This window comes from Kogia breviceps, chromosome 7, assembly GCF_026419965.1.
Source record: "Kogia breviceps isolate mKogBre1 chromosome 7, mKogBre1 haplotype 1, whole genome shotgun sequence".
Lineage (NCBI taxonomy): Eukaryota > Metazoa > Chordata > Mammalia > Artiodactyla > Physeteridae > Kogia > Kogia breviceps.
The window spans coordinates 108643104-108659731 of record NC_081316.1 but is presented as its reverse complement, the minus strand read 5'-3'; the positions used below and the strand labels follow the sequence as shown (position 1 = coordinate 108659731).

General features: G+C 48.5%; 1 protein-coding gene across 1 annotated transcript in view; it reads right to left on the bottom strand.

The window, feature by feature from the left end:
- POU2F3 (POU class 2 homeobox 3) overlaps nucleotides 1-16628 on the bottom strand; it is an 80238-nt gene that overhangs the window by 37795 nt on the left and 25815 nt on the right. The window contains exon 3 of the mRNA XM_059067874.2: nucleotides 12442-12476. Within this exon, the coding sequence (XP_058923857.1) occupies nucleotides 12442-12476 (35 nt within the window). The remainder of the gene's footprint in view (nucleotides 1-12441; nucleotides 12477-16628) is intronic.

Here is a 16628-nt window from a genome sequence, read left to right as displayed (position 1 = left end):
TAAAACTTATTGGCTTAATGGGGTCCTCTGTAAGCTGTCAAGCAGAGGGGGCCGTGAGATGGGATGTGGCCTGGTAGGAAACTGAGTAGGTACAAGGAAACAGCTCCTGAGCCCTAAGCGTGGCCTCCAAAGCCATTCTCAGGCTAGACTAGGAGAGGGAAGCTTGAGGTGGAAAAGTTTATTTTCTGCCGCAGCTGTGATTCTGGGAGAAGGAGAATCTCCCAGGTACTAGAGCTGCCTCGACAGCCCTCTGACAGAGGGGCAAAGAGAAGGGCAGGTCCCACCCCCTGCCCTGCAGGCACACACACAAGAAAACGCTCCTCTCCTCCCTGAACCCTTCTCACGCACAGGCCCAGGGAGGTGTACCTCCACTCAGGGTAGGGGAACCCTCTGGGTAGGAACCCTTCTTCGCCCCACCCTTCCCCTGGCAGCCTTCCCTGAGCCTGCAGATAGCATCTCTGCCATGCAAGCTGGCAAGCCCCGGCCGTGAGAGGTCTGCGGTGTGAGCATGAAGGCTTGGGACCTGTGGAAAAGTACTGTGCAGACATCAGATGAGGGGCTCTGGGCAACATTAGGGCTCGTCGATTTGCAGGATCTCTCTGTCTCTCGGTCTCTCGCAAAAGCAGCCTGACACAGTGTCGAGTCAGACAGGCCTGTTGCATATCTGAGCTCCACCTTGGGTAAAAATCACTTAACCTCTCTGAGCTATAGTTACCCCAGCTATATAATGGGAATGATCATGCTTACCTCACTGGGTTGTCGTAAGGATAAAGTAATATCAAGTAAGATATAACTTTAGGTAAAGTGCCTCGCACATCCCATCATCCTTGGTTTGAATCCTGGTTCCAAGCAAGTCTCTTGACCTTTCTGAGACTCAGTTTCCTCATCTGTAAAATGGGAGTTCTAAAAGCTACTGCTCTAGGTTGCTATAAGGTTTCAAGGAGATACTGCTTATGAAGGGCACGGCCCAGTGCCTTTCAACTCAGGGTGGTATTAATTTCTTCTGCCAGTGGGGCCAAATCCAGCTTCCTTTTCAAGACCCCTGCTTCAAAAAGACTCCTACGCGAGAGGGGGATGAACTGGCCCTGCTTTACCAGAATCTACACCCACCAAAGGCAACTCACTCAAATCTCCAAAGAAGAACCCCTTTTGGATCCCTGCAGAATCAGGGAGAGGGTTCTGACACTTCCCTCCTCCTCTTGTGTCCTCACCACTCTCCACCCCACCCCTGAGCAGAGAGGAACATTCGGTCTCCCCTCCCCATAGAGATGCACTGTGGGCTTGTGCCAGTGCTGCAGCATGAATGAGCTGGCCCGACACCCAGTACCCCAGAGAGGCTTGGTGGTGGTGTTGTGGGTAGCTGGGTCAACCAGGGTGTTCTAGGGACAGGTCTCCTGAAAACCCCGGCTGCTCCCATTCCTACCTGCTCCTCACCGTGCTGCTCTCAACAAGACTCAGTCCATCTAACGCCAAGGCTGCTGCCCAGGCCACAGGCAGGAGACAGTTGACATCTGAGCCTCAGGCCAAAGAGCAGAGCATGATTGGCAAAGGAGGACACATTTCCACCTATCCAAATGCAAAGACACTCCTCATTTGCTTCCCACCCAAACTTGGGGTAGGTGGGGGAAGCTCAGATGGAGAGATCGTGGATCTCAGAAAAAAATTTCCTTTCTGATGACATCTAAACACCAGTTTAGATGCAGCCCATCTAAACTGGTGCAAGCCCAGTGCAGCAGCCACCCAAGGAGAGAAGGGGAAGAGAAAATTATGGGTTCTCATTCATCAGAAGTAATAGCAGCTAATGTTTATTGGTCGATGACTGTTATGTCAGAGCCTATTCTAAGTTATGTATCTTATCTATAACTAACCCTTACAACATGACTGGAAAGTAGGCTCTATGACTGTTCTCGCTTTTGGATGAGACTGTGAGACGCGGAGAGGTCGGCCAACACAGACAATCGGCTCAACTGCTACGTGGAACCGCCTCCTCCAAGACGAGCAGGGCCATGGAGCGGGAGAGCCATGGAGTCTGGAGTCTGGCCAGCCTGGCTTTAAATTCCCCACTTACGGATGGAGTGATTTGGGGAAACTTCCTTAACCTCTCAGAGTCTCAGTTTTCTCATCTATAGAATGGGAATGGTGCCAATGACCTCACAGTGTTGCTCTAAGTAATAAAGGGAACAATAAATACGAAGCGTTTGGCGCTCAGCGCCTGCACACAGGCAGGATCCAATACCTATTTCTATTGTTATATTATCTTGACTACAATGGGGAAATCACTTTGGAGAAAGGAATCATTTCTTCTCACCAATGATCTCCTGCCTGAAAATTCTGTTCTCCATCGACCTTGTTACTCAATAAGCCCAGCTTATTCCCCATTGAAGCTGCACTGGTTTACATATCCCTTGTTCTGACATTTTAAGGAACTTTTCAGACCTGTCTCCTTCATTGGATAGCAAGTAAGTTCTCTGAGGGCAGGTCTGTGGGTATTATTTGGGGGTGCCTCTTCCCAGTGCTGGGGAGACTCCATTTTCCACTGCCTTGTCTTTCTGTGTGGAAGGATCACAGCTAGAGGAACATCTCGCCCTCTGCCTCCTGGTAGAAGTGACCTATGTCCCTGGTGAATCTAGGTCAGCTGTCCTCACTGGGGTTGACAGCAAACCTGAAGGTCATTCTCTGAAATCTATGCGGTGGTTTTTCTGTCTTTATAATCAGGAGGCTCTATTTGCATTCACCAGGCAGAGGACAGGCATTCTAGACATCCTGCAATGCAGAAGACAGTACCAGACAAGAAACTCTTGTTCGTGTCCTGTACAACTCGCATCCAACTTTCAAACGCCCCACTGGACACTCGTGTCAGTAAAAAGCCTGCCCGCATCACACGAGCCTAGAGCCCAATTCCAGTTTTTATGCAGGCACAACATATCTTTTGCACACTTCTGATATGCACTGACTTTTTCCGGGATGCCATTTTCTGTATAAATTGAGGAAAGATTATATTTTATTTTGTTTGGAAGTTTACCAAGAGTTGTTTAACATTTTGGAAAATCATGGCTTTTCAGCTGCCAGTAGAGCATACCAATATCAGTCTGTACTTGTGTCTGTCACATTCATATAGGTGCAAGCATCCTACTATCTCATCAAACCTTCCAGAGGAATGTAATGCCCAAGCATTTACTTGCTGAAATACATATTATATCATTTTAATTTTTTTCACTCTCCTTTGAATCCTTATTCAAATTAGAGTATCTGGGCTTCCCTGGTGGCGCAGTGTTGAGAGTCCGCCTGCCGATGCTGGGGACACGGGTTCGTGCCCCGGTCCGGGAAGATCCCACGTGCCGCGGAGCGGCTGGGCCCGTGAGCCGTGGCCGCTGAGCCTGCCCGTCCGGAGCCTGTGCTCCGCGACGGGAGAGGCCACAACAGTGAGAGGCCCGCGTACCGCAAAAAAAAAAAAATAATAATAAATTAGAGTATCTTACCGATTTTTATGTATGTTTTCTATAAATTTCATTCTAGGATATTAAAGGGGCTTTATAGCATCCTTGTTACAAGGAACATTGGGTCTGATGAGGCTAAGAACCCAGGTTTAGAAGGAAGCGGGTGTGTGCGACTTGGCACCTTCTGAGACCTGCCTGTTGGCTAGGAGGGTACTTTAAGGTCTGTTCTCCACCAGCTCTATCTGTGCCAGGTGGATGTATTTAATTCTGGAGCAAGGCCTTTGAAAGTCCATTGTGGCTACACATCAAAGCCATGTCCCCCAACAAGTTAAGTGAATATAAGTTCTGGCCTGTTGTTCCAGTTCAGCCTTTTAGAATAAATTGTACATTTTTTAAAGGGTATCTCCTAAAAGCCATATTTTATTGGTCTCCTCTTCTCTTGTTTGACAAAGATATAAGAGCTATGTTTTGATATCCACTATACATTTTTTGTCCATCTAGGCTTTCTGGTAGAATTATCCACTATCTTTGTCATTATTTTGTCTTTATAATTTTACTGTTAAATGATTTTTATAGCAACGTGTCCTAGGGTAGCCGTGTCACTTTCTTTTCGGCGATAAAGACACTCTAAAAACAAACAAACAAAAAACCAACCCTGTCCTCCCTGCAGCTCTATCTGTCAGGCTCCTGTATCTATTTTTTTCAACTGCTTTGGTAGCTTGGAGGGGGAAAGAAGAAGGATGTTATACATCAACACTCTAAAACCCAACCCTACTGCTTAGGGTTGAGCAAAATGTGGCTTGCTGGCTCCGCATCCTCTTCTCTTAGTCTGCCCATCTACCCTCAATAATCCTGCCTCAACCCGGAACTACAGGACCGGAAGCTAGATCTTGCAGCAGAGGGAAACAAGCCTCAGAGGATCAAGAGTTTCACCATCCTGGGGTTCCCTGGTGGCGCAGTGGTTGAGAGTCCGCCTGCCGATGCAGGGGATGCGGGTTCGTGCCCCGGTCCGGGAAGATCCCACATGCCACGTGGAGCGGCTGGGCCCGTGAGCCATGGCCGCTGAGCCTGCGCGTCCGGAGCCTGTGCTCCGCAACGGGAGAGGCCACAGCAGTGAGAGGCCCGCGTACCGCAAAAAAACCCAGAGTTTCACCATCCTTAATTCTCATCCTCCAAGGTCTTTCACAGGGAGTTCTCAGAGTCTCCCTCCAGCTTATTGGGCCAACTACCCCCGGCTCTACACACCTGCCTGGCTTTCTTAGACTCACTGAACCAGCCCCATCAGCATTATTACAGTGCAGGGGCCCTCCCTCCCCTCCGCAGCCTCTGCTACATTTTCTTCCCACCAGCTGGGAGCTCCCGTGGGCAGGGACCACATTCCACTCCCCTCTGACCCCTCACAGCTAGACACAGGTTTGTGCAACTAAATCGTCAAATGTGGTCTATTAATTCCCTCCCTTGTTGTCTGGTGCTCAGCTACCGTGGTGCCGGCCCTCCTGGGGCTGCTCCCTGGGTGCCTGGGGGAGGGGCTCACTATGTCTTCACTGCAGACCTTCACTTGAGAGCCTGGTCCTCCCTCCCCTGTGTCTCCATCATGGGCCTCCCCGGAGAAGCCTCTCCGTCATTCAGAATCCTCAGAGACCTTTCCTTAGGTTGAATTTTGTTGACTTTAGAGAAGATGTCCCATTGAGCTGATTAAACACTACAAACGACGCATTCCAGGAGCAGCCAGAATACGTGGGAATGACATATATACACTAATATGTATAAAATAGATAACTAATAAGAACTTGCTGTATAAAAAATAAATAAAATAAAATTCAAAAAGAAAAGAAAAGAATCTGTGGTAGCTCACAGTCGTGAAAATGGCGAAGGAAAATCCCATTTGATTCAAAACCAAACACTCTATGGGAGCGCAGTGGGACCACTGCTCTGGACTAGCTGGACGGGTTCCCGAGAGAGGCACTGGGGGGCTGAATGTTGCGGCCGCAGGTGAGCTGAGAATGCTGCCAGGCCTGGGGCTGAGATAGAATCCCAGGCCACTGGGTCTCAGCTTTGGGGTTAGGAAGCTCAGGGACAAAGACACCTGCCAACTTGCTTCAGACTCTCTTCTGGCCTCAGAGAACTTTTGTGAAGTCTTCTAGCAAGACTTCGCTTTCAACAGCATAGATGGAGACATTGCTCTGATGGGTCTGGTGGACACCCACAGCCCTGGATGACGAGGGGCCCAGAAGTCACCAGCACAGAGCAGGGCAAGGTTCCCCAGGTGTGCACCTGTCATTGTGGACTCTCCAAGCCCCTTTAAGCCAATGATACATCCTAATGTTCTTCTGAAGTTAGCTGTTGGTTGAAAGAGCAGGAAATGGGGACTTCCCTGGTGGCGCAGTGGTTAAGAGGCCGCCTGCCAACGCAGGGGACACGGGTTTGATCCCTGATCTGGGAAGATCCCACATGCCACGGAGCAACTAAGTCCATGCGCCACAACTACTGAGCCTGCGCTCTAGAGCCCACACGCCACAACTACTGAAGCCCGTGCGCCTAGAGCCCGTGCTCCACAACAAGAGAAGCCACCGCGATGAGAAGCCCGCGCACCGCAACGAAGAGTAGCCCCGGCTCGCCACAACTAGAGAAGCCTGCACACAGCAACGAAGACCCAACGCAGCCAAAAAAAAAAGAGCAGGAAATGGAAGTGGAGAAACTCTGTGAACGGGAGGCTGTCCCTCAGGCTCCTGACTTCACCCACAGGGCACTCAGCCTTCCCTCCCTCCCTCCCTCCCAGAAGAGCCCTTCTCTTCTTCTAGGCTAAACCCTCCACCCATGTTCTCTCTTTTCTGTCTCCTCTATGGCATCTCCTATCTCTCCCCAGGCCCACAAACGACCAAAGTCTCCCTCACCCCCCAAACCTTCCCTTCACACTGTCTCCATTTTCAGCCAACATCTGCATCCCTTTACTGTCCCACTCCTTGAAAGGGAATTCTGCAGTCCTGGTCTCCATCATTTCCTAACTTCTCCTTATCCCTCGACGACAGCAACCTGGCTTCTGCTCTCGCCACAGACGCTAGAGACGCTATGATGAGGCCACCAGTGTTCACCTCACTGCCAAACCATGGCCACTTCCAGGCTGGGGCTCTACGATATCTCTGCGTGCTGTGATGCTGTCTGCTATCCCCACCTTCACATGAAAGTCTCTCCTTTGTGGGTGTGGTTCTCCTCCCATCCCTTTAACCACTCCTTCTTGGTCTCATCTATGGGTGTCCGTTCCTCAGCCTGTCCCCTACATGGTCCTTCTCTCCAGGTCTGCCCTGGGTTCTCATCCCAGTCTGCGCACCCTCCCTAGGTGACCTCCCTCCCTCCCATCACTTTGGTTAACACGATTCGATGGTGACTCCTCAGTATGCATCCTGACCTGTCTGCTGGGCTCCAGATCCAAATTTCTCATCACGTATGGAGCACCTATTTTTCATTATCTTCCCTTCTTCCTCTTCCCATTATCTGGACAAATTGGCTGGACCTCCTGTTCTCTTGATCTCTGGTTACAGTCCCACTAATGCTCAGTATCCCAAGCTAGAAACCTAAGAATCCTGCTGGACACTTCCCCTTCCTTAGCTGTCCATATCCAAACTGTTGCCAAAATCCTCCTGATTTTATACCAAAAATCTCTCAAATCTGAGTCTCTCCATGCTTTACTGACAGAGGAATAATAACAGCAAATACCTATACAGTTTATATGTTCTAGACATTGTCTAAGAGGTATACACACACACACACACACCCCAGCCCTGTGAGATAGGTACCATTATTCTCCCCACCTGTAAGATGAGGAGACTGAGCAACACAGAAGTTGAAGAACTTGCCCAAGGTCACACCGCCAGGTAGTGCCAAGCCCAGGAGTCAAACCCAGGTCGTCTGGCTCTAAGTCTGTGTGCTTAATCCCTCTCCTTGGCATTGCCCACTCCTCCTGCCACAATGGCATCCCATCAGGCCTCTCTTGCATCAGTGCATCATTCATCCTTCCTTCCCTCCTCACCCACACCCCCTTCTAAGGCTCTTCCATTAAATGAAACTAGTTATGCTTGAAAATGCCCACAGAATAAAATCTAAACTTCTTGGGAATTCCCCGGCGGTGCAGTGGTTAGGGCTCTGCGCTTTCCCAGCCGAGGGCCCGGGTTCAATCCCTGATCGGGGAACTAAGATGCCACAAGCCATGCAGCGCAGCCAAAATAAACAAATAAATAAATAAACTTCTTTGCTGGGCATTCAAAGGTCTACATAATCTGGCCCAGCCTCATCTTCCACCATTACATCCCATGCTGACCTTCTCACAGTCCCCTTTCACATAGTGAGGTTTCACCCTTACTGCCTCCTATGCCTGGAATATTCTTGCCGCCCCTCTCTGCCAGTCAATCAAACCCCCTTCTCTTCCCTTGTCACCCGCTTCAACACCATCTCTTTGGTGACATCCTTGGGCAGTATCTCAGAGCTCAGTACTCTTATGTCTCTTACAGAATGCACTGCAGAGTTCATTGCCATTTATCTTCTTACAAATGACACCCTCTACCAGCTCTTAGGAATGACTAAATATTCAAAGAATGAGTGTTTGGCTCCAGATCCAGCCTGCTGGGTCCTCCTGTCTCTGCCCCTTGAATTTCAAAAGATTCTTTTCGCTGGATCACACAAGATCATAAAGGCTGAAAAGATTCCACGTGACATATTTCTCCTCACTCTCTACAGCTCAGGGTGAAGTAACGGACACTCTCTTCCCCATTTCTCTTCAAAGAAAAACATGAAAGGAAAGTGGAAGCAAAACCAAACAGAATATGGCACGAGAATATTGATGGGACCATAACATACAGACTGCAGGGGCCTTAGCAATCATCTCAAGCAAGTGTCTTCCTTTTATTCATGAGGACACTAAGGCCCAGAAGGGAGAAGAGGATTGTGGAGGGTGGAAACAGCACTGGCACCCAGGACCTCTGATTCCCTGTCCGGGGATCTGGCCTTGTTCTGTTGCTTCCCAACTCTGTCTTAATTTCTCTTGGGGACTGAGGGGTGGCCCCGTTTCTGGGTCTCTGGGTCAGCTCACAGTTACCTCCCAAACAGTCTCAGGCTGCTTTCTGGGGACCAGGAAGTTAAGAGGCTCAGCATGAAACTTCACGATGCGGCAGCGTCCTTCGTTCATGTAACCTTAGGACGGCAGTGCGCCTGGAGCCTGGCTGCAATTCCCAACTGCACCAACTGGCTTGGGGCCTTCCAATGTGAGCTTCACCAAGGGCAGCGACTCATCCTTTGCTCTCCTGTGTCCGCCACCCCATCTCTCTGTATCAGACACAGAGGCTGCTCCTACACAACACTTCTTCTTCCCCTCCCCACTCCCTGCACCTCCCACTTCCTCCCAGTTAGTCATGGTGAGGTCACACTCAGCCGCTGGCTCCCAGGCCTCTGTCTAAGGACAGTGTGTATGCTCAGGAAGAGGGGAGTTGAGAGAATGCAGAGGAGGATGCTGCAAGGTATCATGGGAAAAATGAGCTCTGGAGCCGAAGAGATGTGGGTTCAAGTCCTGGCTCTGTCAGCTGACCAATCTGCGTGACCTTCAGCAGATTACTTAATCTCTCAAATCCTTTGCCAAATCAGGTGGGGCTGCCTGGGAGGCAATTTCCTTACCTGTATATGGGGGATAGTAACACTTGGTATACAGTGAGAATCAAATGAGATAAAGTGCCAAAAGCACTTTGCCCAGTGCCTCGGGGTCGCCAACGTTGGTTTACTTCCCTTGTTATGAAGCATGAGGGTATCACTGTCAGTGCAAGGGCCTGAGAAATCCTGGTGCCAACCTGCAGGCCCGCAAGTGAACTGGTGAGAATGTGAGGGTGCGGGCCTTGGTATCTGAGGCATCTGAGAGGCAGTGAGAGGGAGCGAGGAGGGCCTTAGGAGGGCGTGGACATGTGTGCTTGTGCACAGAGAAGAGCTCCAGTCTAAGTGTGTAAATGAGCATGACCAGCTGAGCCTCTCTTCCTCCAAAATTCCAACCTCTTTAAAGAAAAGATCTTTATGTATCTGTTCTTGTCAGTAATGAGAAATCCAAAAACCCTTCCCAGGGGAGGGTGGAACTGCCCCCTTCCCATGAGGCTCATCGAAGGGAAGCGAATGCTAGTGAGGCCCTCCCCTGACAGAAGCCAGGAAACTTTCTCCCAACTGGTGGGGAAACATTACCCCAAAGGATGTTCAAAGTGTCGGGGCTTCTCTATAGGCTGCTGGGGCCAGAGGGGCTGTCCCTAGCCTTGTCCCAAGCACGAGGGTTTCCCAAGCTCTAGAAAGATCACACAGGCGGCCAAACCCACCAGGCCTGTGGAGCGGGCCACCTCCGGGCTGGGCTGGTGCCACCACATCTTGGTGTGGGATGGGCTCCTCCACGTGCATCTCGTCCAAGGGACCATGAGAGGTGGACCCTGGGCTGGGACCCTCGGAAAGCACAGGCAACAGGCCACATCCCAACCTGCTGAGAGCTCCTTCAGGATCACTGAATCCTCGGGAATGTCCTCCATCCTCCTGCCCTGGAAACAAACCTGGCCAAACTATCCCTTAGATGAGAATCTGTCTCATCTTTAAAGACCTTGAGAGAGAAGCTGATTCTACAGTCTCCTTCCCTTGGTAGCTCTTCCAGTGTTTGATAAGCCACATTGGCTGCAAGTCCTTCCTTGTAGCTCACTTAGATGTGTCTTTAACTGAAGCCTACCTCTGTCTGAGGTCTTGAGGGAAGAGTGAGAGTAGCTGGCCTCCATGTGTTAGCAAACTTCCCCAATGAACACAATTGCAGAAGTTGCCTAAGAGGTTTTGGGTTAGGACTCCAGATTGTTCCTCTCCAACTGTGAAGGATGTACCCAGAGTTAAAAGCCTTTCAGGAAATGTTAGTAGGGACTTCGAATCACTCTACAGATAAAGGAGGACAAGAACATATGTCTGAGTTTGACCTCCACCCCTGACTTCCTTCTAAACTTGGACTCTGGATATGAGTAGGAAGGACCCCTAGTGAGTATCAAATGTATCCCCAAATTGGGGTTGTCTTTCCTTCCCCCTGGCTGTCTCCTACTCTAGCCCACTCTTCTCTGCTTGACAGACTCTACTGACTCTTCAGAGCTAGAATCAAATGTCACCTCCTCCATGAAGCCTGCCCTGAGCTACCGGGAAGAATGAAGTATTCTCATTTCTGTTTGACACCATGCTTTTTACACGCCTCCAATAAAGCATGAATGAGATTGTATTATAATTATCCACTCAAGAGTTTCTCTCTCCCCTCCCCTCTCCCTCTCCTTCTATCTCTATCTCCCCCACTCCTCAATCTAGACTGTGAGCTCCTCCAGGGAAGAGACCATGTCTTAATTTTCTTTGTATTCCCACATCTGGCACGGTACATGTTCCCTCCCCCACCCCAAATTTATGAAATAAATTAAGTTTTCAGGTGAGAAAACTCATACTAAAAATATTAAGTGACTTGAGCAAACTTACACAGCTAGATGGTGGCCAAAACAGGACACAAAACCAGGCTTTCTGACTTTGTTTCTAATTCTCACGTCTCTGCCTCACTCTAGGGCCCAGTGTTGCTTCCTGCTTGTCTCCAATTTAGACTTTGTCCCCCCAGTGAACCCTCCCATAATCTGCCTCTGACATCACACCTTGTCTTCACCCTCAGCCTCCGATCTTCCCATCAGCCTCTAACTTCAATGGGAAGGTCCTCTCTTCATTCACCCTCTTTACACATCCAGATCTATCCATCCTTCAATCCATCCAACACCACCTTCCCTTGCCTGAAACCCTCCCCAACTAACTTGAACTCCACCCAGCTTGTTCCTTTAAAGGTGCCCAGCTTGTATCTCCATTGTCCCACTGAGCTGGGTTACACCCTCCTTCCTGAGCTCTTTTTGTCCTGGCTCCCCTGTTTTGTCCTCTATCTTCTTCTTTTAAATCAGGAGTTCCTTTGGCTATTTACAATAGCCAGGACTTGGAAGAAACCTAAGTGACCATTGACAGATGAATGGATAAAGAAGATGTGGCACATACATATAATGGAGTACTACTCAGCCATAAAAAGAAATGAAATTGAGTTATTTATAGTGAGGTGGATGGACCTAGAGTCTGTCATACAGAGTGAAGTAAGTCAGAAAGAGAAAAACAAATACCATATGCTAACACATACATATGGAATCTAAAAAAAAAAAAAAAGTCATGAAGAACCTAGGGGCAAGACGGGAATAAAGACGCAGACCTACTAGAAAATGGACTTGAGGACACGGTGAGGGGGAAGGGTAAGCTGGGACAAAGTGAGAGAGTGGCATAGACATATATACACTACCAAATGTAAAATAGATAGCTAGTGGGAAGCAGCCGCATAGCACAGGGAGATCAGCTCGGTGCTTTGTGACCAGCTAGTAGGGTGGGATAGGGAGGGTGGGAGAGAGGAAGATGCAAGAGGGAGGAGATATGGGGATATATGTATATGTATAACTGATTCGCTTTGTTGTAAAGCAGAAACTGACACACCATTGTAAAGCAATTATACTCGAATAAAAATGTTAGAAAAAAAAGAATAAATCAGGAGTTCCCTGAGGAACCCAACCCTCCATCTTTTGTACCTCCACAAATTCCTCTACACATAGTCAGGCCATGCAAACAGACTTGCCCAAGAGGCAACTCAAGCTGAGCTTTGATGGGAAAAGAGTTGTGGTCTTAGATTCCAGACCACATCCAGCCTGCAGATAATCCTAAATAGGGCTGTGCTGTCAGTACTCTTTTGAGGACGTAATGAAGAGGTGACCCCAACGTTGGATAGTGGATTGGTGGAGGGGTTGGATGCAAAAGCCCTTGAAAGACCCCTTTCAATTCTGAGAGCTATGAGTCTATGAATAAACACCCTCAAACTTCCCAAATCTTCTTTGTGTCCCCACACCCGACATAGTATGAATGACCCCCAAAATTCATGGAGTAAAGGTTTTCTTCTGAATGTCCTTACCTGCCTGTTGAAATCTAAGCCGTTTGGATCATTTCCTGGAAGAGATTAAAAAAAAAAAGAAAACATTAATAGCTAGCAGGATTGGAAGAGACTGAAAGTTAGTGGAAAATAGGATGTTGGAATGGGCTTATCTTTATTTTGAAAAAGAACAAAATGCCTGCCCTGTGGCCAGAATCTTCTTGCTTATCCTATTTCCTGGAAAAGTCTTTGGAAAATCTCCTTCAGGAAGGTAGGTAACCAGGGAAAGGGGAGACTGGCTTATCCATAGGTCACATAGAATCTAACTGAGATTAGAACTTGCCACACCAGACTGCTTCTGCCAAATGCCCTCAGACAGAGGCTGTGATACATGCTGTAATGGAAGAGCAAGGAACGACCAGCCACAAATCCTAAAGGAATTGCCCGAAGGCAAGAAGGCCTCCCACTATTCCAGCCCTCCAGCATTGATGACACCTAAATCATGTCAGGTAGATGAGTGTCACCCCTGTTTCCACCCCCACAACTTTTCATTTTTGGTTTTATTCATATTTTTCCCTTTATAATAAATGTTGGGTTGAAAAAGTAAATGTGTGCTTAATAGAGAAAACTTTTTGGTACAGAAAACATACAAAGTAGCAGAAAAATCAATCTGCAGAGAGGCAGCTGCAATTAATATTTTTGTATATTTTATGGTCTTTTTTATGCTTGTTTTTCCTCATTGATATATATCACTCTGTATAGATTTTTTACCCTGCTTTTTCCAGTGAGCGTCATAATCTTTCTCCTACACTATTAAGGAACATCATAAATCTTTCTCCTATGTTTGCAAAGATCATTTTTAATGGCTACATAATATTCCATTTATGGGGATACCAAAATCTGCTTAAACATATACCTGTTATTAGGGAAATTGCTTCCATTCTTTGCTATAATTAAATTTTCTATTCATATAGCTCTTCAGGGCAGGAGCTGCCAAACAATCTTCCTTTATGCCCCATGGATTATTGGCTCTATAATTGCAAGAAGATGATATTAAATACCACCCAGAGCCTAGCACTAGGCTTAGTACATAATAGGAGCTCAAATTATATTGGTTGAATGAATGAATAAATGAACATGTGAATAAATTCAGAACTTTCAATCAGAAAATTCTTCTGCTTGCCATCAGTTCTTCAATAGCTTTGGAATGAAGTCCAAATTTCTTAGTATAACATATAATTCCCTGTATGACCTGGTTTCTGCCTACTTTCCCTGCTTTGTCTGCTGCCTCTCATGATCTCATCTCCCTCCCTCCCAGGTACCCTGTGCTCCAGACTCATGGAAAGCTCGCTAATGTCCAAACGCGCCACACCTCTTCTGTTTCCACACCTCCATGCACTGTTCCCTTCCACAAAGTTGGTCCCCCTTCTCTCTGGTCCTTCAGGCTTCTCTACCAGCCGCATGGCACATGTCATGTAACTCTTTATTTGTCTGCATGCTTCTCTCTCCCTCTAGCCTATGAATTCCTTGAAAACGAGGAGGATGACATTCATTTTTCTCCTCAATGGCCACCGCAGTTCCTAACATGGGTCAGAGGCTCAAGAAACACCTGATAGATGAATGAATGGGGTCCAGGAGAATCCTCTGGAGCTTTCATCTAAGCCCCCTTTGCTCTGCTCTGTTCTAAACAACGGGTCAGTGAAGCCCTTGCCTGTATGATTGGTTGTGAAGCATCTCCGAGAGCAGCTGGGCCAGCAAGATGACAGCAGAGGTTGAGGGCTACAGGACTCCGAGAAAGAGGAAATTAATGAGACGGGAAGTCATCTTTGAATAGCAGCTTGATTTTGAGACTAGCGAAGACTAAATAGATAATCTGTGAGGGGAGTTAAGATGGGAAGGGCCCACAAAGTGAAAATAGTGCGTGTGTGCGTGTGTGCGTGTGTTTGCGCGCGCGTGCGCGTAGAAGGTAGACTTAAAGATAAAATTGCTTTTATATTAAAATTTTTTTCATGACATTGTAAAGGTGGCCTAGTAAGAAGTGATTTTAAGATTTGACCAAAGAGCAAATTCATTCATTCCACAAGTATTTGCTAAGTACACTCTCTATACCAGGCACTGTTCTAGGCACTTGAAATATAATACTGGAAAAGATAGACAGAAGTCCTTGGCCACACGGAGCTTCTTTTCTAGTTGAGGAGACATAAAAGGAATAAGAGAGTTACTATGGAGAGCAATACTACATGGTCAGGGGAAGAGTGTGTCAGAGGCTGTCCATAAGCAGGGTGGTCTGGGGAAGATGATTCCAGATAGAAGGATCGGGACCTGAGTGAGGCAAGAACAGGCTTGCCTGCTGAGGAACAGCGGTGAGGCCAGCAAGGCTGGAGAGATGTGGATGGGTGTGACCAGGGGAAAGACGACGTGGAGCTGGCAGGCGGGTCGTGCTGAAGACTTCAGCTTTCATGCCAAGGACGTTGGGAAGGGATCAGAGGGTTTTGAGCAGAGCAGCGACATGATGTGACTTCAGTGTTTACACCTGCGGCGATCAGCGGTAGGGATAAGCGAGGAGGAAGGGAGAACAACCAGGAGCCCGTCGCGGTGGGTCAGGTGAGAGGGGGCAGCGTGCAGGATAGAAGGGCACCCGTGCAGGCAGGGAGAAGGACCTGGATTTTGCATTGACAGCTGACGGGGCCAGCTGATGGCTGGAAGGAGTGGTGCAAGGGAAGGAGAGGAAGGGTGATTCCTAGGGTTGGGCTTTCTCCATGGAGTGAGTGGTGGAGTCATTCCCCAAGATGGGGGTGACTCGGGGAGGAGCTGGCTGGTGGTATAAAATCAAAAGCTAACTTTGTTAGCTTTGAGAGGCCAATTCAAGATCCCAGGAGAGACAGGGAGAGGAGTTTGGACTCAGGATGGGCGTCAGGTCGGAAGTACAGGGTGGGTAGTTTTCAGCTTATAGGTGGTATTTAAAGCCATAGGACTTGATGAGTTTACAAAGGAACTGAGTCCAGATGAAGGAGAATAAAAAGGTCAAGGTTGGGAATGAAGAGGAAGGGCCAGCAAAGGAGACTGAGAAAGGGTGGGCACTCAGGTAGGAGGAAGACCAGGCAGGTACAGTGTCTGGAAGGCAAGAGAAGGTGTAATATCATTACCTCCAGAAGAGGTAATAACATACATGTGAATGAGACCTAGAAAGGGAGAGAAACCTTGAGGGCCAAAACAGTCTGTCTTGGAGAGGTCATCAGGTTTGTGAACAATTAAGAAAAGTCTTTACTTTCGATATCTGCGGATGCCGTTAGAGTGTCGTCTGTGAGATCCACAAAATGCCAAAGATGAGCAAACAGCATTCAGAGATTAATTTTAAAACCCGCCAGCCAACAAGAGAACAATTTCTCTTGTCCAGGAGTTTCTCCGGGGTCTTTCTCCAGAGGCCTCTCCCCTTGAGGACGCACCTGCTGCGCTTGGAGCCTGAAGACGGAGTCTCCGCTTCTCATCAAACTCACCGTGGCCTGCATCGGTATCATAGTCTAATCCTCCTTGAGTCCCAGGCTGACTGAATGGCTGGACCGGCGGGGCCCAGGCCAGCCAGGGCCTCCCAGGAGACAGGCCCCTTTACTCTGGGACAGCAGAGCACGGCACTAGCTCAGCACCAGGAGCTGAATAAAGGTTCAGTCCCCCAAAGTGATTTCACCTCTGATTCTGATTCCACTGCTAAGCAGGTCAGAGTATTCTCAGGAGACATGGCTTCCCCCAGCTGGGGAGAAGGAGCTCAGAGCATCTGGGGGCCTAGGTGGAGACACCATGACATAGTCTAATACAGGCGTTAGTTCACTTCTGATGACACTGTTGGTTCTCTCTCCAGATCTGGCTGAGGGGAAATGGCCTCAGCCCTCATCTTACTGCTGCTTCTTCCTGCTTCTCTCCCATGTTCCATGGACCTAGTTGCACCTGGCACCTCTCCCCACCCAGCCTACAGGAAAGGCCTGGGAGGTGGTGTCTGGGAACCCTAGGACAAGATCAAGCTCACTGCTTGGGGTTCTGCTGCTGCCTTAATGATCTAGGTTGAGAGGTGACCGACAAGCCATTCCCAGGACCCAATTTATTCGTTTTTGAAACAGCGAGGAGGGCACCCCTCTTTCCTAGAGAAGGAAAGGGACGCAATCACCGTATTGTGGGAAATCCTGGTCCACAATCACCAGAAACTTGTTTTCTGCCCCTTTAAGCTGTGGTGTGCA